At 47.5% G+C, this 23525-nt stretch overlaps 1 protein-coding gene across 1 annotated transcript; it reads right to left on the bottom strand.

The window, feature by feature from the left end:
- Positions 1-316: 316 nt before the first annotated feature.
- Positions 317-21158, bottom strand: zbtb11 (zinc finger and BTB domain containing 11; the record flags this gene model as incomplete). The annotated part of the gene is made up of 11 exons (XM_080535970.1): positions 317-888; positions 2371-2546; positions 2979-3137; positions 3800-3917; positions 6485-6890; positions 13596-13916; positions 15474-16630; positions 17356-17587; positions 19679-19953; positions 20515-20638; positions 20970-21158. 11 exons carry the CDS (start codon positions 21156-21158, stop codon positions 317-319), a joined length of 3729 nt encoding a protein of 1242 aa, XP_080392096.1.
- Between the last annotated feature and the right edge of the window lie 2367 nt (positions 21159-23525).

Genomic DNA, 23525 nt, shown 5'->3' on the forward strand with positions numbered 1-23525 from the left:
TTATTTGTGACACATGAATGTAGCAGTTAATCCAGAGTATTGTCATGAATACTTTCTATTTACATATTGCGCGCTCTCATACACACACACACACACACACACACTTGGGGGGCTGAGCATAAACAGAACACTCATACTCATTCATGAACATTTTCAGTAAAAAATAAATGCAAATGAACTTTTTTCTTCATTTTGTTGTTGTTGTTGTTGTTGTTGTTGTTGTTGTTTACAATCTGGCTTCACTTCATCCAGAGCAGTGCAGAAGGTCTCACTGTGTCACACAGTCCTCACATCCTCACATCCCTCTCAGAGTCAATCACTCCACCTCGGCCACATGCGGCACCTCCACCTCCTCCACCTCCATGGTCTGGATCACCTCTGGGTTCTCGTCCGGGGTTCTCGTCTCAGTCGGGAGCCCCGACTGCTGCGCCAGCACATAGTTCACCACCTGCATGATGCTCCGGTCCGACAGCGTCGACGCGCCGTCCCCCCCGCTCGCGGCCGCCTGGACGGCCTCCACCGCCTGCACCGCCTCCACCGTCTCCTCGGTGATCAGCACCGTCTCGATCTCCTCCTGGGGCGAGGAGGGGGACTGGGCGGGCCGGAGCTCGGGCGGCAGGTCGGAGGCCAGGATGCTCACGGCGTGCTCCACCTGGGTGCCCTGGTTGTGGAACTGCAGGGTGTCCTTCTCCAGCATGATCTTGCCGGGGAGGTGGTCGCCGTGGTACTTGGACATGTGCTTGCGCAGGGTGCGCGCGTCGATGTGGGCCTCCTGGCACACGGGGCACACGTAGGGCCGCTCGCCCGTGTGCGTGCGCACGTGGCGCTTCAGGGAGCGGGCGTCCGCCCAGGCCACGCCGCACGTCAGACACTCGAAGGGCTTCACCCCTGAGAGAAGAAAGGGCAGAGAGGAGAAAACACACATTATCAGGGTTTTTCCTGGCTCAAAATGAGGAGGAGGTGGTACCAGTGGTGTTTGACATTGGGGGCACCCATGAAGCAGGGCTGTCTGGGGGTCCTTAAACCAGCATCAAACACTTAATTTCTTGCATTCTGGTGAATTGATATGCACCAATTTGCCATCATTTTTCTGCATCAATTTATGGTGGAAATGTCATTATTTATGTAAAGGAAAACACAATATTCAGGCACCAGATGACCATTCAAAATATAATGTAATATAATGCAATATAAGGCTCTCAGGCATTCTGTACTTTCAAATATGTATTCTCCTTGAATCAACTGTCAACTATCAGCTATTTCGCTAGTAAACACGAAAGCTAACTTATTTGCGAAACAGCGCCCCCGCCACCACGTCGGCGCAATGCCGCAATTGCAGTTAGAAATGACAGAAATCCACCGAGTGCAACGCTTGTAGAAAATATTATACGTTTTGTCGAGAGCTGGAGGCGGCTAGAAATATGATGGAGGGGGCCGCCTCATAATTCTCTATGCAGGAAAAACCCTGCACATTATACAACAGTTAGTTCCGACCAAGTCATTTGATTGGACAAGAGGCATTCCATGAGTGCTGATATACAGTATAACAGCACTGGGACTTTTAACTATATGTATCACTCCGCCGCACAGATGTTCTACTAAACGACCGTTAATTAGACTACATGTTTGTGTTCAGGTTAATTAGACTACGTTGTTTGTGTTCAGGTTACTAGGCAACAGTCCATTTGAAGTTCAGTTGCGGGACTATTTATTCCTATGATTAAATAAACAAACAAATCATAATCTGTTGTCGCTTATTACTGTTAACTAATAAATGGCGCTGTAGAACTGTTGTATTTTGTATTGCTTCAACATAAAACACATGCCCTGTTCTCCAGACACAACGAACGAGGGAGTGTTCAGACAGGTGAACAGTTTGGTTAGCGTGCCAGACATTCACAGGGTTCCCACACCTTCTGAAACATCACATTCAAGCACCTTTCAGGGACTTTCAAGACTCAATTCCCTCAAATTCAAGGACCCGACACGGCATAGTTTGAGACAGATCTAGATGAGAATGTATATAATAGGAACTATCCGCTCACAGACAACAATTAAAAAGAGAGGCTTGAATGTGTGAACAGTAGATGGTCTCTTGCCTTCTCTACCACAGCACAGCAAAACTATATATTGTGAAATACGTGTAAAGTTAAGCAATACATCTTAACTCACATCAGACTTATCTACTATAATTATGTAAAAATATATATATATAATATATTTTTTTAAAAATAGAGAGAGGGGAATTCAAGCACTTTCAATGACCCACGTCAATTTTCAAAAACCTTTAAGGCCTTGATTTCTTCTTCTCAAATTCACAAACTTTCCAGGATTTCCAGGACCCGTGGGAGCCCTGCGTTCAACACTCACCCTGGTGGTTGTTCATGTGGCGTCGGTACTCTCGCAGCTGGGTGAACTTCCTGCCACAGTGCTCACACTCCCTCTCCAGGTTCTGCTTCACTCGGCCCTTCTTCCCGTGCGTGGCCTTCTTCACGTGCCTCCTGAACAACGCCTTCTCAAAGAACTCCTTCCCACACACGTTACACCTGCAGGGACGACACCGCCACAGGTCAGGAGGAGCCTAGCCTCGTTTGTGAACTCAAAGAGTTTCATCTCAAACAACGATGACTGTTTTTTGTTATGTTAATTAATCTCTCATGGGTTGTTATCACAAGGTTTAATAACTTGCTTAGGTTAGTGCTTTAGAATGCTCTACTTAAGCAGCTGATTAATAGTCATGGCAGCTTGCCGCCATTGGTGTGTGAATGTGTGTGTGAACGGGTGAATGAGAGGCCGTGGTAAAGCACTTTGGAGCAGCTTTGGAGCAGCAAAAAAGGCGTTATATAAGTGCAGTCCATTTACCATTTACCATAATTAACACAAATATGATGTTGTATATGTATATGTATATGATGAATATGATGGGTTGGGAACCCAGGAAGATGCCATGGGATCATTTTAATAACAGCAACACTCACTTGTAGGGCTCGGCCACGCTGTGGGACTTGACGTGAGAGTACCAGTCCTTCTTCCAGCTGTAGCACTTCCCACACACCTGACACTGGAAGGGCTTCAGGCCCATGTGCTTGTTCATGTGCTGCTGCAGGTCCTTGGCCTCGTAGAAGCTCTTCTCACAGCTGGCAACACACAGAGATATACAGCAGTCAGGATGGGTGGACTGTGCAGCATTCACATTCACACAGAAAATGTATAGTGTGTGTGTGTGTGTGTGTGTGTGTGTGTGTGTGTGTGTGTGTGTGTGTGTCAGGGTATATACAGGAATCTTGAGGTTAATTTCAATACCTTTCTAAGACTTTTTAAAGACCTTGTCAATATTTTTCCAGACCTCACCTTGGAGCTGTAACCGTTTACATCAGTGACACCTTTAACTTAACAGTTTGAGTTTGCAATAGACTAGACCACTATCATACAACTGAATTTCCGGTTCATCTTTGTTTTTTTAATAAAACTAATAAATTCACAAACTTTTACTAAAAGTTTTTAGGACTCAAACTCACAAAATTCAAGACCTCATAAAATCGTGATAAGACTTTTTTAATACTTAAGGGTCTTGATTTTCCCAAAATTGATTTATCAACTTTTAATACTTTTCAAGACACCGCGGATACCCTGGTGTGTGTGTGTGTGTGTGTGTGTGTGAGTGTGAGTGTGAGTGTGAGTGTGAGTGTGTGTGAGTGTGAGTGTGAGTGTGAGTGTGAGTGTGAGTGTGAGTGTGAGTGTGAGTGTGTGAGTGTGAGTGTGAGTGTGAGTGTGTGTGTGTGTGTGTGTGTGTACTCACTGAGAACAGGGGAACCCACGCACGTCTGGTTTGGGCTGGTGTCTCTTTAAGTGCTTGCTCAGCCCAGACGCTCGGTGGAAAGACCTGCCACAGGTGGTGCAGAGGTACTTGGATTCACCTGGGAAGGAACCAGCAGGTGAGTTAGCAGGTGTTTGGCTATTTTCAGTAGAGCCTGACAGATAATACTGGAGCACCAATATTATTGGCCGATATTATTTACTGAAATATCTGCATCGGCACAGTATGAATGAATGGTCTTTATTGTCATTTATATAGTACAGTCAGTCAGGTGTAGTGCTGAGGCACAAATATGTACATTTCAATTTTCATTCATTCATACAACGACATTTGGGAGGGGGGGCTCCCCTGGTGCTAGGATTATTTATTTTTTTACTAAAAACAAGAAGGGAAAGAGCTGGTTTACATAAATAAAGGCTATGTACACTATCCACTATACTATACTGTACAAATAAAACACTGTGCTGTACTCTATGCTATGCTATAAATATCCTAACATTTCCTATCTCTGAACCTTATGCACCCGAGGGTTGTCATATTGCACATAGTATTATTGCACATTCATTTAAAGCAGGGGTCCCCAAACTTTTTTCTGTGAGGGCCACATCATTTTTCCTTTCTGTGATGGGGGGCCTGGGTTGGTCTCTAACATAAAATAATGTGGAACGGAGTGGAATGGAGGCGGTTGCGCAAAGCAATTGCGCGCAGGAGAGCACTGGTGGATGCAAGCAAAGTCTAAACAGTTGAATTTGGATGGAATTTATACCTATAGTGATATGTCAATGAAATATAATCAGTTTTACAGTCTGATACTTGAGGGAGGACCCTCATCATACACGGGGGGACCAGAAGCAGGGCTGTCTGGGGGTCCTTAAACGAGCATCAAACACTTCATTTCTTGCATTCTGGTGAATTTAGATGCAATTTGTGCCCTTTCTGCATCAATTTATGGTGGAAATGTATTATTTGCGAAACAGCGCCCCCGCCACCACGTCGGTGCAATGCCGCAATTGCAGTTAGAAATTACACGTTGTTCAAAGGGCCGGTCCAAGTGTAGGGGTGGGCCGTGTTCGGCCCGCGGGCCGTAGTTTGGGGACCCCTGATTTAAAGTGTCGCAGTTTGCAGGTTTGAAATGTTCACAGTTGTGTTTCAGTATTGCACTTGATTACAATCTAGTAGCTGCCATCAAATTGTAAATGGACTGCACTTATATAGCGCCTTTATCCAAAGCACTTTACAACGGCCTCTCATTCACCCATTCACACACACATTCACACACACCAATGGCGGCAAGCTGCCATGCAAGGCGCCGGCCCGCTCACTGGGAGCAATTTGGGGTTCAGTGTCTTGCCCAAGGACACCTCGACATGTAGCCAGCCGGGGCTCGAACCGCCGATCTGCCAACCTTGCGATCATTAGACGGCGGCTCTACCTCCTGTGGCGCAGGGGGCGGCCCCTGTTGTCTAGATTGTACAAAACAGTCACACACAACAGTACACTCACACACAAGATACTATTTACCAATAATGTATTTCATCAATTAAATTAACATGGCTTTGTGTTGTCAGATGTTTTAGCAAACTTTTGTCACAAACAGCTTGGATGTGTCGTTCCAATCAAATATGAGTTGCATGTCTGTGGCTGACAACCAGAAAGTGCAGGGGGTATTAACACTATGTTTTAAGAACTCTAATGCTGTAGATGTTAATGTTAATAGTAATGTTGCTCTACTTATGGAGATAATGTCTGGTCATTACTGAGATTGATATTTGTCTGATCAGCATTAAGAGCATCTTTTTTCCATTGCTTTCCTGTGTACCAAAAAGGAATACTGTAAGACGATTTGTATAAATTATAAATGACTAAATAATCTGCAGATATATCTTTTCGGTTGAATTTTTTGCTCCCCATAAATCGGCACCGGACCCAAAAATACAGTATGGGTTGGGCTCTCTTTATGGAGCAATGATTGAAGTCTAGGGAATTCTGGTTGGGGTGAAACGTCTGGTAAATGTAAGGTGTTGATGTGGAGTGAAGGCTGAAGGAAAGCCGGATGGAAAGGATGTCCAAACTAAACATTCTAAACAGTTCGTGGAGGCAATTTCGAACAGTGAAACATTTAAATGATGAGAACAATTATTTCATTCTGCATGTATTCTGATGGCATACCAGCTTGCAGCATTGACCACTAGATGTAGTTTTCGACCCCCCGATAGACACGATAGGTCTGTACTACAGGATTTCCTATAACCGGTTCGGAACTCCAAGCTTGCGCCCCCAAGTACCTAACTGACCTCCTCCCCCAGCATACCCCTTCCCGGAACCTGACATGGGCCTGCTGTCCACCCCCCGCACCAACCTACGGACCTATGGACCTTTGGGGACAGAGCCTTCAGCGTGGCCGCACCTACCCTCTGGAACTCCCTCCCCATAGTGATCCGCAGCGCCCCCCCCACCCTGGACTCCTTCAAATTAGCCCTCAAAACACATCTGTTCTCCAAGGCATTTGGCCCCAAGTCAATGTTTCAGTTTTGCTTTGTTTGTTTTCTGTTTGTCTGTCTGATCATTTCCCTTTAGAATTGTAAAGCTTCCTTGGGTTTTATAGAAATTTTATAGAAATTAAAGTTGTTGTTATTATTATTATGGTCCCTGGTGAAGCAGCGTTACCTGTGTGGATGCTGGTGTGCTCCTCTAGACTCCTCTTACTGACGAACGACTTGTCGCACAGCTCACAGTGGAACTGCTTGGCCACGTCGTGGAGCGCCCGGTGCATCTTGAGGCTGTGCTTGTGGGCGAAGGTCTTCCCGCAGACCCTGCAGGCGTGGGGCCGCACCCCTGTGTGGTTGAGCATGTGTATCCTCAGGGAGTAGAGCTTGGGCAGCGTCTTCCCGCAAATGTCACAGACGAACTCTCTCTTGGTGCGGAACTTGGCCTTGCCCCCCTCGCCGCCCCCCTCCGGGCCCCCCTCCTCGGCCGAGGCCCTGGACAGGGGCGGCCGCTGGCTCTTCTGGTGCTTGTGGCGGGCCAGGTGGGCGCGCAGGGAGGCGGCGTACTGGAACTCTTTATTACACAGCTGCAGAGAGAGAGAGAGAGAGAGAGGCAGCGCCACTGTGACATCACAGAACACCAGAACCAGAACTACAATCTCAGAACTACAACCTCAGAACTACAAATCTCAGAACTACAACCTCAGAACTACAAATCTCAGAACTACAACCTCAGAACTACATCTCAGAACTACAACCTCAGAACTACATCTCAGAACTACAACTCAGAACTACAACTCAGAACTACATCTCAGAACTACATCTCAGAACTACATCTCAGAACTACATCTCAGAACTACATCTCAGAACTACATCTCAGAACTACAACCTCAGAACTACAAATCCCAGAACTACAACCTCAGAACTACATCCCCCAGAACTACAACCTCAGAACTACATTCCAGCCCCACTGATCACGACCACTCGTTTCACCACATGACCCCACAAAGACGTGGGGTAGGGGTGGTCTAGGCCGGGGATAGTGAGTTGGACAGTGGTGATCAGAAGGTCATGAGTTCAAATCCCACCTGGAAACACCACCACTAGTGTGCCCTTGAGTAAGACCTGGGAACACCACCACTAGTTTGCCCTTGAGTAAGACCTGGGAACACCACCACTAGTGTGCCCTTTGAGTAAGACCTGGGAAACACCACCACTAGTTTGCCCTTGAGTAAGACCTGGGAACACCACCACTAGTGTGCCCTTTGAGTAAGACCTGGGAACACCACCACCACTATAGTCTAGCAGGAAGGGCCCTCAGATTTTGAGATACCCCTACCCGAGGTAGAGCAAATGACAACAATGATTTTTCTTATCTTTAGGGTCTCCCATTAATGAAATTGATTGTTGTCAAATTTTATTTTTGGGGAAAAGATGTTTTTTTGGTTGTTCTTTAGAGCTACCCCAATCCCTGAAAAAGAGCCAAATTAGACCAGGCCGAATATGGGGAAGGTGACAAAAAAGCCCATAACTTGAGAATGATCACTCCTTTCCTCTTCAGATTTGCTGAGGTATGAACCAGGTGGTTGTCCTACATCACCAAATAGTCAGACAACTATTTACCTAAATAAATACTGAATTATAGTCCTGTAAACTTAGCTTTAGTTTAGACGGAAATTGTACTTTTTGGTGACAGGAACATAGGACTCCATCACTTTTCTCTCATTTATCAGAAAAACAGAAATCCCTGAAAAATATATCATTACTGAATTGTCTAGGGTGCTATTGAACAATAACCAGTAGTTGTATGGAAATATCTCATACAGTTCTATTGCAAATGAGATTTCTTTAGACATAGGCCTACCTCTTCTCTGATACAGTCAAATTCCGAATGGGGGATAAGTGGCATAATAGCCTATAAGTTAAGAATGCTCACTCTGATGGTCATTATATTTGGAGAGGGAAATACCAGGTGGCTGAACTACATCACCAAATAGTCAGAATAAGAGTAACCCAATCAATCAATTTTCCATTTTCTTTTTTCCATATAGGAGTAGCGCAAATTCTCTTGCGACTGGCAAAGACTCTTCCAAGCTGGCAGAGAGTCCAAAATGGGCCAGATCTTTGAGCTCGCTGAGATGGGTCTTGAGTTTGTTGAATGCTGTTGGCTTTCCTATTCTGTACAAACTACTTGTTGTGTCACAGCCAGTGAGTGCATGACATGCTGGTAGACAGTTAGACATGTCTTTTCCAATCTTCTCAGATATGGTGTTGATGGGGACATAGCTCTCTCTCATTCCATGGCCTGTATGCATGTACACCAGAGATGAACCAAAAATTTCTTTGCTTGCATAGTATATGAGCAGTACTTCCACATCTGTGTCATCAGACCTCACAATGATGCGGGAATATGACTCTGCAAGATGTATGGCATGGAGCACCATCCTTGTGTCTGCCTCCTCCTGATCACTGTACAGTGATGTCAAACTGCTGACTCCTGCTGTGCAGATGCTCTTCACCTCCTCCCCTTTGTCAAATCCACCTGCCAAGATGATGGAGTCATCTGAGTGTAGTCTCTATGGGGCTGCAGTGACAATGTAGTTGCTCACAAACATGCACAGTGCAGTCTTGTTTCCACTACTCCTCAAGTACTTCCTGTAGTTTGGGACATTTGTGTTGCCAGTGATAACATGTGTAGGCCTTCCATCACTTGCACCTCTCCTTTGCCTCTCCAGGTCTTTGATTGACTGTGGGCCGTCATACCTGTCAAATACCATGACCACACATTGCATTTCATCCTGCCAGCAGCCCGGAACCATGGTATTGCTTCAGACATGCAGTTGAGAAGAAGGTCAAAGTTAGCTTCACGCTCTGATCGTAGCATTCTGAGTAAGAGATCAGCCCCTTTGAGGAAATTCAGCCAGTACTTAAAAGTTGCTGATTGTTGAACTCCCCTCTCTGAAAACTGTTGTATTCTTCTCCTCAGTTCAGGAAGGTCTGTCTCCACTTCACTTAAGAACTGTCTGGCAGAGACCTGGTCGTCGCCATGAAAGGCATGCTGCACATCTCGCAGGAGGTGTTCTTGTTCAGCAGACAATGGACTTTGGCCTTTTTTGTTCAGCCAGGAGACCAGTGCCATCCAGAAGAGCCTGAACAGAGCCTCTGAAACAACCTTGATGCTCCTCACACCTCTTGTCAGTTGTTTCCCCTGAAGCATCTGCCGAGCTGTTGCGTCAGCATAGACTCCAGACTCGGTTATCATGTCAAAGAGGCCCCCGTCTGCATACACCTTCCCAATGCTTGCCAGAAAGGCCATGGTGACGTGCATTCCTCCAATTCTCATGGTGATCTTGCCATCCAAAGCTTCAGGTTTGCTCCACAGAATTTGCTGTGCTTTGCTGTAGATGGCAAGGTCAGCAGTTACAAGTATATGCCTCTGTCCCAGTTCTTGAGCAAGCTGTGTGAGCTGCAAAAGAGCTGTATAGATCTGATGGTGAAGCTCTTATGAAGGGCATATATTGTACTGTTGTTAATGGGATGTCTGACGTGGATACATAGGCATTGAATGCAGACCATCCTGGGATTCTCTGGTCTTCTTCTTTCATGATACGGCTCACCTTCCAAAGTAAGTCTTGGCCTTCTGCTGCCTGAGCTTTTGTGCTGTCTGATTTGAGGACCTGTGGTAGAACTGCTGGTGGTTCAGATCGCCTACCTGGCTTGATGTATCTGAAATTCAAGAACAAGTCATTAGGCATCTTTTGTCATATAATTCAATCTTTAACAAAATGCCCTTACAAACAACAACACTCCAGATTCCTTAGATTATGATGTGTGACCTCACAAATAATGTGTAACTTGAATATTGGACACATGCTAGTCTGACTTACACAAGTGTAATGTGAAACTTGAAGCCTCCAGTGCACATTACACATTTTACATTTTAATATTGGATTATATTGCATTAACATACAGTAGGCTATATCCGAGCCATTTCAATCAAGTATTGCATGTGTCTGGCAGATAGTTGGTCTATAATATTTACCTCTGAACCTCTTCATTATCCAAATCACAGCTGTCCAGGGCATGGAGAGATCTCTCTGGGATTCTCAGGATGGGGTTGTGTGCTGTGGCAACATCACCTCTTCTGTATACAACAATTGCCATGGAATCTGTTGTATTTTTGCCATCCAGCGTCTCTTCATTCTGGTCAAAGTTGTCAATGGCTGCATCAATTATCCCATGTTCTGTGGTTCTTGTCAGTCCATTTGGAATGTAAACACCTTTGCTTCTCTGTAATTGATCTGCTGCTACTGATGTGAGAAATTGACGCACTTCATCATACGACACACAATGACCCATCATGTGTAGCTTGTTGATAAGGGCCTTGCTGCCAAACTCATGATGGATCATAATCCCAAGTCCTAGTGTGATATGTGTACGCCTGCTGCAGCACTGTGCAATTAGATCATGGCAAAAGGTTATAACACTTGTGTTATTCTTCAGAGCTGGGTCCTCATCACAGGTCTGCACATTTTTAAATGCACCTGCATTGACACACCAGTTCACAAAATCATACAGAGCGTTTGGCACATATTCACTGCACTGGAGAAGGGAAAGCTTGTCACTGCTTATGTAGAATTGAGGCTCATGCTCAACCTTTTCCATAGTTTTCCTCAATATACCTGCAGCCTGGTGGAGGATTTGAGTGTCAGTGTCTCTGTTCTCTGTGGAGGCATTGTCTCCCTGTCTTCTGTTATGTTTTCTCTTCTTCTTCTTTCGTGTAACGTCAGAGGTCCAACTCGGTGTTGCGTAGCCATGCCCGCATCTCTGGTTCTAGGTCGAAGAGGCTGGCTTCTGAGGGTGGTCTATATAAGGGGCAGATGGTGATTATGTGGTCGGCGGTCTGCTCTGGGTCACCGCACTCGCATGCCGCACTGTCCGCCAGGCCCCACGCCTTCATTGATGTTTTAAAGCGACCGACACCAGTTCGTAGACGGTTCAGTGTGGTCCATTGCCGGCGTGGTAGGTCGTCTCCTCCAATGGCGCCATCTCCTGGGTCCCAGATGTAGCGGTGGATTCGGGAGGGCCCGGCTGACTCCCACTCCTGCTTCCAAGCTGCTGCCAACCATGCATCTCTGGAGATGTCCTCAGAGGTGGAGTTGAGCATGGCTTGTGCTGCCTTGTTATCTGAGGAGAGAAGCTTCTCTCATTGCATGGCCAACAGTCATGACACCAGAACAGATCAGATCAGATTTTCCAGGACGTTCAATGAAGATGAGTTTATCCCCATAATGCTGGTTCATCTTTTCTTTGAGTTTCCAGGATTTATACATTGTTGGTTCTGTAGCTGTACTCAGTTTTCCTTTATAGCTCTCAGTTACAGCACTCAGTGTTGTGACAGTCATATGCTTTGAAAAAACTGTCTTAGTTAATTCTTCAGTTAGCTCAATGAAAGCTCTTTCATGTTCATTTAACTTCTTTTCTGTTAAATGTTTGTTTCTAGCTGCTAGAATGTTCCTTTCTGAAAGATAGTGTCCTAGGCAACTTCTGTGATACTTTGCATCATAGGCAAAAAGATCTTCATAGGTCAGCATACGGTGATGTATTATTTCATCAAACCTCTCTGAGGCTGCGTTGAGGACCTTTGACCTTGTACTTTCACCTGTACTGGTACATATAGGGGTCAGGCCTTCTCTCTTTGTGACTTTCTGGCTGCAATTGAAATATTGGCTGCAAATGAAACACTAGCTACGGATGTCAAATCTAGTGTCTCTGGACAGTCTAAGTCTTTTACTGATCCTGGGGTGGTTCTTGATCACTGGTTGTAGGCGTATAGTTATGTGTGCTTGAATAACTGGCCCGACATGACCTGTGATATGAAACCTTGACCTTGAAGGACAGTATGTCATCTGAGTGGGGCGATAGTCTCTTATGAACTTCATCATCTCGTCCTTGAGCAACGTTCAGTATGGTTCTGAGTCCTTGTAAGCTGGGCTCTGCTAGCCTCTGCCTAGATCAGAATGCCTGCACTATGGTTTAAAAGCTCACAAATCTAACAACATATTCAACAACATATTAATGTCATAGTTGGACATATGTGTTACCTGTTATCTGTCATTAGATTGGTGATAATCTGAACAGAACTGTCAATCCACAGCCCCTCTCCCTCTGAGATGGAGAATGTTATGGCTGCTGCTGCCCAGTTGGCTACACAGTTTTGAAACATGCAGCTGTCACTCAAACCAGAGTGGCAGAGAGTGTTCCACTGTCAAGCTTCAAAATTATTTCTATACTGTACTTTGAATTAAGGTTCCAGTTTTAATAAAATCTGTACTATTTACACCTATGTTTTAGAGGCTTGCAATTTAGAACTAATAAACTTTATTTTATTGGGTTACTCTTATTCTGACTATTTGGTGATGTAGTTCAGCCACCTGGTATTTCCCTCTCCAAATATAATGACCATCAGAGTGAGCATTCTTAACTTATAGGCTATTATGCCACTTATCCCCCATTCGGAATTTGACTGTATCAGAGAAGAGGTAGGCCTATGTCTAAAGAAATCTCATTTGCAATAGAACTGTATGAGATATTTCCATACAACTACTGGTTATTGTTCAATAGCACCCTAGACAATTCAGTAATGATATATTTTTCAGGGATTTCTGTTTTTCTGATAAATGAGAGAAAAGTGATGGAGTCCTATGTTCCTGTCACCTAAAAATACAATTTCCGTCTAAACTAAAGCTAACTTTACAGGACTATAATTCAGTATTTATTTAGGTAAATAGTTGTCTGACTATTTGGTGATGTAGGACAACCACCTGGTTCATACCTCAGCAAATCTGAAGAGGAAAGGAGTGATCATTCTCAAGTTATGGGCTTTTTTGTCACCTTCCCCATATTCGGCCTGGTCTAATTTGGCTCTTTTTCAGGGATTGGGGTAGCTCTAAAGAACAACCAAAAAAACATCTTTTCCCCAAAAATAAAATTTGACAACAATCAATTTCATTAATGGGAGACCCTAAAGATAAGAAAAATCATTGTTGTCATTTGCTCTACCTCGGGTAGGGGTATCTCGAAAACTAAAGCCTTTTTTGAGGACTTGCTGCTAGACTATAGTGTGCCCTTGAGTAAGACCTGGGAACACCACCACTAGTGTGCCCTTGAGTAAGGCACTTAACCCTAAATTACTCCAGGGAGACTGTCCCTGTGATCTGTAATTGTAATTCGCTTTGGATAAAAGTGTCTGCTACTATATGGTAAAAAAAAAAAAAGACGGTACTACTCACGCTGCACTTGTACCCGCGGGCCTTCTCGTGCTTCAGCGCGTGCATGATGAGGGCGTAGCGCCTCTGGAAGGACATGCCGCACTCGGAGCACGTGTGTTCCCCGTCCACGGCGCTCTCGGCCTGCGACGCCTCCTGCCCCGCCTCTGTCTGGGCTGACTCCGCCCCCTCGGTCACCTGGTCGTCTGTCGCTGACGTCCCCTCGGCCACGCCCTCCGCTGACGACGACGCCTCGGCAGCAGCAGCCTCCAGTCCCGCCACTTCCTCGTCCGCCTCCGCTGGCCTCTTGGGCGGCCGGCCTCGCTTAGCGGGCTTCTGGCCCAACTGAGAACAAAACACACGTTCTCTCAGTCAGTCACTCTGCTAGCGTTAGACACACTGTCCTCTGCTAGCGTTAGACACACTGTCCTCTGCTAGCGTTAGACACACTGTCCTCTGCTAGCGTCAGACACACTGTCCTCTGCTAGCGTCAGACACACTGTCCTCTGCTAGCGTCAGACACACTGTCCTCTGCTAGCGTCAGACACACTGTCCTCTGCTAGCGTCAGACACACTGTCCTCTGCAAGCGTTAGACACACTGTCCTCTGCTAGCCTTAGACACACTGTCCTCTGCTAGCATCAGACACGCTGTCCTCTGCTAGCGTTAGACACGCTGTCCTCTGCTAGCGTCAGACACACTGTCCTCTGCTAGCGTCAGACACACTGTCCTCTGCTAGCGTCAGACACACTGTACAGTAGTGCAAAGACAACTCAGGTCTGGATTTAAGTACATGTATGCTGTACTACTAAAGGTGTAACAATACACCCAACATTTCGGTCCGGTATGTACCTCGGTTTTTAAGTCACAGTTCGGTACATTTTCTGTACAGCAGAGTAGAAATGTACAAGACATATAACCCTAACCCCCATTATTATTAAACAATGGTTTGCTGTATTTGAAGTGTACTGTACAAATGTGTTAAGTCACATTTGTGGTGTAGTGCGCAGTTACTGTTAAATAACTAGAGGTCCACCCATTGGTGGTGAGAGCGATAGCAGGTGCCTTGGATAAGTGGTGGACAACTGTAGTCTGTGCTTATTATAAAGGGTTAGGCGTGATCTGCTGGCTGAAATGCGGACGAGAGACTCGATTACTTTGAACCGGTGTTCTCGACAATGGCGTACGGTCCGCTGCTATAAAAACACCTATGGCTTTGTTATTGCTTTGGCCCGGTCTGAACTGTTAGCGAGATGCTGCTTAAATACCATGGGGAGCTGGGTTAGCACTTCACTGTTTTTCTTGCACCTGTGGTGTTCACATTCAGGTGATGCCGTCTCAAATGAGTGCGCAAGTTCCACGTACAGCCAGCAGCTTTATACCTAGCTGATATTATATAGCTGGTCTTGAGATAATAAAACGGCTGCGTTGATGCAAAAAATCTGTGTAGGCCGACTGTTTTACTGTTTTTTCCACAGAGAAGATTTATCAGGAATCGATAAAGAATCAAATCGATTAGCAGAATCAACAATGGAATCGGTATCAATAACATCTTTATCTGTATCAATAGGCTATATGCACACTCTCTTCCGCAATCCGACTCCTGCCATGTACTTTATTTCCGGTGTCACGTCCCCCCACCGGCACGCGTATTTAAAAACCATGGCTGCGTTTTTTTTTGTTTTCTCTGCAAGATTTACCGAAGCTTTCAATCACCGATGTGGGCCGATTTATCCAGGAATCTTGCGCTACCGCAGCAAGTAAAAAGGAAAAGGGCTTTAAACTGTATGTTTCAAGCTACATCGGAAATAAAGTAGATGGCAGAGTCGGAATGCGGAAGAGAGTGTACATATAGCCAAACCCCATGGCTAGTATTATTTGTAGTAGTAGTATTCTGGTTTACCTTGGGAGTGCCGGGCCGCTGTGGGGTGGGCGGCTTCTTGTCCTGCTCCTCGTTCTCCAGCCCCATGTGCAGGCGGACGTACCCCCCCTCCCCCATGGAGCGCTGACGCAGCCGCCTCTTGTAGGGGTCGTCCGGGGAGATGTCCGACGCGTTCTCCCCCTGGCCTTCCTCCGCAGGCGCCGCCGGGACGGGCTCAGGGACCTCCTCCACGGGCTCCGCCAGCTCCTCTGGGAACACTTCCTGTTTCACCTTCGCAGGGCGCCCACGCTTCCTTTTCTGGGGCGCGGCCTCAGGCTGGGGTTGGGTCTGGGTCTGGGTCTCCACCTGCTGTTGCGCTGACGTGCCCTCCCCCTCCTGCGGCACCGCCTCCTCCTCCTGTCCTGCAGGGGGCGCTGCAGCTTCCAGGTGCACCACCTCTGTGGGCGGGTGGACTTTGCCTGGGTCCACGCTGATGAGAAAGGCCCCTGGCTCCATAGGGTTCTCCCGCTCTCCCTCCTGAGACTGTTCCATGGCCAGACACGCCGAGACCACGGCCAGGGACTCACTAGCGCCGGCCTGCCCGCTGTGCGTGACCACGGTCATGGTCGTCTCACCCTCTTCTTCCCCGGCCTCTCCGCAGAGGGAGATGACGGTCATGGACTCCCCGGGGTCACCCGCCTGTCCACCGTGACTGACCAGAGTCACCATGTCCCCCTGCCCAGGCTCCCCACTAAGGGGCATCACGTCCATGGCCTGTCCCGGTTCAGCGTCCACATCCACATCCACGTCCTGGGTGACCACCGCCATCGTCTCCCCCGTAAAGGCCTCCCCCGTGTGAGTGACGACAGCCAGGGACTCTCCTGCGATGGCAGCTCCAGTATGGGTGACCACAGCCTGGCCGTCGCTCTGGATGGTCACCATGTAAGCCCCGGAGTCCTCGGTAAAGGCCTGTGGAGGTGCCGGTTGGCTGGACACGACGGTGTGGATGTCTCCTCTCTGGTAGACCATGAGCTTCTGTTCCTCCACTTGCTTGTGCACGGACTCGCAGATCTGGAGCACCTCGGCCATTAGCAGGTGTCGCGCCAGGGTGGCGACGTCAGCCATCATGCAGAAGTTGAAGGTGAGTTTGGAGGTGTAGGCGAAGTCGAGCAGAGGCAGAAAGCTGGCCTTGCTGAAACCTGGTGGGGGGGAGAGACAACAGAAAACATTTACAGGCTGATGAACAAACCGTTTCGGTAAGACATCAATGACTATTTCCACAAGCTATCAGGGTTCGACAGTAACGCTTGCCCGCTTGTCCGGAGCAAGTAAAACATTCGCCGGGTTTGTTTGCGCGAGCCCGACGACGCTGCTGGATCCTGGATATGTTTACCTGTGTGTAGGAAGAACAACAGACGGCGCAGGCGCCAGACCAGACTAGATGATCGTGGAGTGAAGATATTATCAAAGCGTACGCGCCTGTCGATCACCCGTACGCTTTGATAATATCTTCACTCACCCGGCGAATGTTTTACTTGCTCCGGGCAAGTAAAACGGCGTTACTGTCGAACCCTGCAAGCTATGACCTACACAGACATGACTAGAACCATCCTACATTCTCTTGTTGTCAAGTGTAGAACCGTGCCACCGCTGTTCAAGCACTTTTCCTGCTCTGACAACTTCCACACCCACTATACTGCTACATGAATCAAAAAAAGGTTTAGAAGAAGGTGATAGGAGAAGGTTTTTCCTTCTATCAATGGCCCCGGGCCTGAGCTGGATTACCTTCCTGCTACGACTGGTGGATTGATGATTCACTTGCTTAGTATTCAAATGTATCGATTGTAAGTCGCTTTGGAATAAGGCGTCTGCTAAATGCCAAAAATGTAAACATGAATCTCTGCTGCCCTCCTCCCTGTCTCACCTGAGAGGTCCACCACAGCCTCGTGCGTGGACACGGCCCCCTTCTCCACGAAGAGCTCGTTGAAATAGTCGCTGCAGGCCGCCAGCACGGCCTTGTGGGCGCGGTACTCCTCTCCCTCGATCAGCAGCGTGATGTCACAGAACTGGTTGCCGAGGCGCTGCTGGTTGAGTTTGTCCAGCATCGTCTGTCCGTGTTTGGGCAGGATCTGCTTCACCACGCCCTTACTGTCCACCTGCAAGCCAACACAGGACCGAGGCACAGGACCAAACATAGATGGTTAAAATATAGCGCCTTTTTTGCTGCTCCAAAGCTGCTCCAAAGTGCTTTACAACGGCCTCTCATTCACCCATTCACACACCCACTCACACACCAATGGCGGCAAGCTGCCATGCAAGGCGCCGGCCTCGCTCACTGGGAGCAATTTTGGGGTTCAGTGTCCTTGCCCAAGGACACATCGACATGTAGCCAGCCGGGGCTCGACTCGAACCGCCGATCGGCCAACTTGCGATCATTAGACGGCGACTCTACCTCCTGCTGCCACAGCCGCCCCATAGATCACATGAGGTCTTTCCATGTTCATACATAACTTGATGCACCACGACACTCAGTATGACAAAAACAACAACTTGTTTGTATGATTAAATATAAAATAGAGAGAGAATTATTTACAGCATGTCTTCTTCGGCATATGGGTAGTTGTTTTTCCTCTCCACTCCACCAGGCTCGGGGCCGAGGGGCTACCCTTTTACCACCCCGAGACCTGGTTGAGGGGCTCACCCGGGCTATATTTCTGGACACCCCTCCAGAAGCCACGTCATCGTCTCGTCATCTAATACCGACAGACCATGCATCCCGTTGGGTGGGTGGTACACCGGGCAATCCAGGATGACATGGTCTGCGGTTTGGTCCTCTGCGCCACACTCGCACGACGCATTTGGGGCCAAGCCCCATCTGTGCATTGATGAGCGGAAACGCCCGACGCCGGTCCGGAGACGATTGAGCCTCACCCAGGATAGCCTTGACGAGGGGCTCAGGGCCGGCGATTGGGATGTGGTCGCGGAGTTTGGAGGTGTTAGGTGTGATTAAATCAAACTCTGATGTGGTGAATCAAACTCATCCTCACTCACTTTTAAATCTCACGTCAAAACCTACCTGTTCTCCCACGCTTACAGCCTCCCCTACCCCTACCCATCTCCCCCAACCCTGCCACCCCCCCCCCCCCACCTGGACACACATACAACCTCCCCTACCCCCAACCATCTCCCCTAACCCTGCCACCCCCCTCCCCTGGACATGCATACAACCTCCCCTACCCCTAACCATCTCCCCTAACCCTGCCACCCCCCCTCCCTCCCTGGACATGCATACAACCCCCCCTACCCCTAACCATCTCCCCTACCCCTGCCACCCCCCCCCCCCTGGACACACATACAACCTCCCCTACCCCTAACCATCTCCCCTAACCCTGCCACCCCCCTCCCCCCGCTGACATGCATACAACCTCCCCTACCCCTAACCATCTCCCCTAACCCTGCCACCCCCCCTCCCTCCCTGGACATGCATACAACCTCCCCTACCCCTAGCCATCTCCCCCAACCCTGCCCCCCCGGACATGCATACAACCCCCCCTACCCCTAACCATCTCCCCTAACCCTGCCACCCCCTCCTCCCCCCTGGACATGCATACAACCTCCCCTACCCCTAACCATCTCCCCTAACCCTGCCCACCCCCCTCCCCCCCTGGACATGCATACAACCTCCCCTACCCCTAACCATCTCCCCTAACCCTGCCACCCCCCCTCCCTCCCTGGACATGCATACAACCCCCCTACCCCTAACCATCTCCCCTACCCCTGCCACCCCCCCCCCCTCCCCCCCTGGACATGCATACAACCTCCCCCTACCCCTAACCATCTCCCCTAACCCTGCCACCCCCCTCCCCCCCTGACATGCATACAGCCTCCCCTACCCCTAACCATCTCCCCTAACCCTGCCACGCCCCCCCCCTCCCCCCCCCTGACATGCATACAGCCTCCCCTACCCCTAACCATCTCCCCTAACCCTGCCACCCCCCCTCCCCCCCTGGACATGCATACAGCCTCCCCTACCCCTAACCATCTCCCCCCCCCCTCCCACCCGCCCCCCCCCCCCTCCCCGTTCGCTAACTCTGTGTTCTATGTGCTCATGTTATCTGTTGCTTGTTGTTTCTGTGTTTTCCGTTTCTCCCATATTGTCAGCGTCTTTGAGCCTCGGAAAAGCGCTAGGCTATACAAATTGAATGAATTATTATTATAATTATCCTCCTGTGTGACGCGACACTTACAAACACCAGCTCGTGCTTGTCCACGGTGTTGGGCATCCGGGACCTCCGGTGGAGGAAGGAACCGACAGTCGAGTCCAACATCTCCTCCTCTCCTTCCTCATCTTCCTCCTCGTCTTCATACTCATCGTCGCTGAGATGGAGCGTGACCGCTCTGCGTCTCCCAGGCCGTCCCACGGGTCGAGGTCCGGTAGCGTCGTCAGCCAATCCCCCGCGGTCCTGCCGGCTCTGACAGTGACTGCACTTCCTGATGTAGTCCTTCACCTGCTTCAGGATACCTAGGAGAGCAAACAAACAGGGATAGAAGAATGACTCATGGTGGAAGTCAATAGTCATGGCTTGGACTCTAAACTCACATCCTCCATGGAGCTCTGCCACATAGTTGAGTCTCTGAGTAGAGTAATCATTATCTCCCTCTCTCTGTCTGTCTATCTCTCTCCCTCTCTCTTTGTGTGTGTCTATCTCTCTCTCTCTCTCTCTTTCTCCCTCTCTCTTTGTGTATCTCTCTCTCCCACTCATGATCAAGGAGGACTATTCCACAATGCGGTAAATAGATTCCTAAACAACATTAAAACAGTTCTGGTTGGTAGGGGGCGGTAGAGAGCATAGCGCCTCTATGCTGTGATGGGTGGCGCACTAACATTGACAACTAAAACTGTCACGGCTCACAGCTAGTTTCTTTAGGGGTGTGTTATTGTATTGTAACCTAACTTCTAAGTTTTATAGAACTTAGAACTTAGAACGTAGAACTTAGAACGTAGAACGTACAACGTAGAACTTAGAACATAGAACGTAGAACGTAGAACTTAGAACGTAGAACGTGGTTTTATTCAACATACCGCGCCACCAGTAGGTGTGAGAGATGCTCTCCCAGGTGTGCTGCTGGCTGCTGTGCTCTCCTCCGGGGGTCGCGATGTGCGCCTGGTCGATCAGTTCCTTCCTGCGTCCCTCCTGCAGCACCACCTGAATGAATTAATGAATGAATGGTCTTTATTGTCATTAATACAGTACAGGTACCATACAACAGAGGCCAACTAAGTCAGTGCAGAGGGGCACTGACTCTGGACCAGGGGTGAGGCGCACTGGCTATATCTGAACCTTATGTACACGAGGGTTGTCATATTGCACATAGTATTATTGTCATATTGCACATAGTATTATTGCACATCCACCTCCAGCTCTGTGAAGGCGTCCAGGCCTCTCTGTCTCCTCTGGTAGTACAGGGTCTAGACTCTAGATAGTATATTATAGATAGTAGATAGATAGATAGTATAGTGTGTGAGTGTGTGTGTACCTCCAGCTCTGTGAAGTTGTCTTGCCCCCTCTGTCGTCTCTGGTAGTAGAGGGTCCCGTCCCGCACCACGTAGCACGCGGCCGCCTTGCGGATCTTCCTCTTGGTGTTCCCGTGCGTCCCGGCGGCGTAGGGCTCGCGCTCGTCCGTCAGGTACCGTCGGATGGCCAAGTAGCTCTCCTCGCACGACATCACTGCAACCAAGTGTTTTTTCAATGCATTTGCATCCGGGGTTTGCACTTGTAATATATATGAAACTTACAATTTTTTCCTGTTCGTTTTAAGGGGTTACATAGTAGAGATAAAGCGGTGGAAATATTAATATAATAAAGATTTCGGATTGTTTTCTAAGGTGGAACGACCGTGAGGGTTGGACTTGAGGCACGAACAGACAAAATGGATGCTGCACAGCCGGATGTTGCGTCAGAAATTGAGGGAAGTTGACGGAGGAAAATGACTGATGGGGAGTGTAATGTAGGTGTTTGGACACCAGAGGGCGCCATGCGTCAAGGACAGTTTTTGACTGTGTTTTTTTCTCTGCAGTCTCTCTGTCAGGATTTGTGGTTCTGAATGAAGGATTTTATTTATTATTATTATTATTATTAGTAGTAGTAGTAGTAGTAGTAGTAGTAGTAGTAGTAGTAGTAGTAGTAGTAGTAGTAGTAGTAGTAGTAGTAGTAGTATAAATATTAGTAGTATAAATACTAATACTACTACTACTAATAATAATAATATATAATAATAATATATAATAATATTAGTAGTAGTAGTATTTATTATTATGTATTATATACTGGTAATAAAGTTTACGAAACTCTGAACGTATAATGTTGCTTGTTTACATAAACCACACAATTCCATTGCATAATTCATCCCAGTAACACAATGCTGGTCTTCTAAGATCCCATAATGTTTTATGAGACCTGATATAATGTATGATACAAACATTGATAATTATATTTTCATCTAAGGATGAAACAAACAGTATTTACTGATCCCTCCCAACATTAATGTCATTTATTGAGTAGTAGTAAAATTACATGATGACATAGACCTAGAGGTATTGGTAGAATGAATAGAAGACTAATAGAAGAATGAAAGAATAGAATAGAAGAAGACTAACAGAAGAACAGGAGAGTTTTAGGGAGCCGTTATAGAACGAGTTCAGCGATCCTTCTTGTCTAGGTCTGGAGAGCGCTGCTGTCTGGAGGAGATAATTGAACAGCCTGCACCTCCGAAGGAGGTTGCTGGGCAACAGGGATGACTCATCACTTGTTTTATGATGGGCTGTCGGAGGAGCAGCGTTCTAACCACAGCCACCATGTCCCCATCTGTTCTAACCACAGCCATGTCCCCATCTGTGTCACATTCCCCCAGTATAGACCAGGTCTGTTCTACACACGCTGGCACTGTGACAGATGGATTTGACTGACACATACTGTACACCATCGTTCTATCTCTCTCTCGTGCACGCACACACACACACACGCACACACACACACACACACACACACACACACACACACACACACACTTCTCTTTCTCACAAGCAGAAACACACACCTCTCTTTTTCTCATACAAAGACACACACAGACACACACACAGACACACACACACATGCACACACACACACACACACACACACACACACACACACACTTCTCTTTCTCACAAGCAGAAACACACACCTCTCTTATTCTCACACACACACACACACACACACACACCGACACACACACACACACACCGACACACACACACACACACACACACACACACACACACACACACACACACACACACACAATACATTATAAATATTATCTTTTGGGAGCTATAATTATGTACTGTATGTCCTCTGTGCTGATTACAGTGCTGATATTATCTTTAGGTTTTCATTACAGAGGCTGCGTTGCATTCTAGTTCTGACAGCTTGTCGAAATCTTCACTATCACTTATGGAAATGGAGAACAAAATGCCTTTAAATACGGTCTGACCCCTGCGCCGTCTAACCTTGAAACGTGAGGGTTAGCATTCCTGCTGGCGGTGTCCTCCAGGGATTTTACACATCTCATATCCCCTACGGCCCCTATGAGCTCCTCTGTGGTGTTTGGTAGTATGTTTATACTATCTGTGACCACTTATAGTTTTAGCATTATGTCTGTTTACATAAGCAAGCCATGTGTTTACAGTACACACTCCATTTCCAAGAGTTTCCTTTGACTTTTACAGAGTAAGGACATTTCTTACTCAGCTTCAGCCTTCAATGGAGTAAAGAGTTCCTTTCACGTTTCACCTTGAAATAAAGGTATCTGTTACACTGTCTCTATATTTATCATAACTGTGTTTACTTTGGATAAGCAACAGCCGGACAGACAGCTACTGTTTATTGATCTGGGATCATTAAATCCATGTGCATGAATGTCTATTATATTCCTGTCAGTGATTCACTATGAATCATCATGTGATCATTATAGGAAATGAGTGATCTGCATGTCATAATGTACTGACTGTAGCTGCTGTAATGCTTCTGACGTGCCAGTAGGGGGCAGACTGAC

This window comes from Nansenia antarctica, assembly GCF_963989245.1.
Source record: "Nansenia antarctica genome assembly, chromosome: 7".
NCBI classification, from domain to species: Eukaryota; Metazoa; Chordata; class Actinopteri; order Argentiniformes; family Microstomatidae; genus Nansenia; species Nansenia antarctica.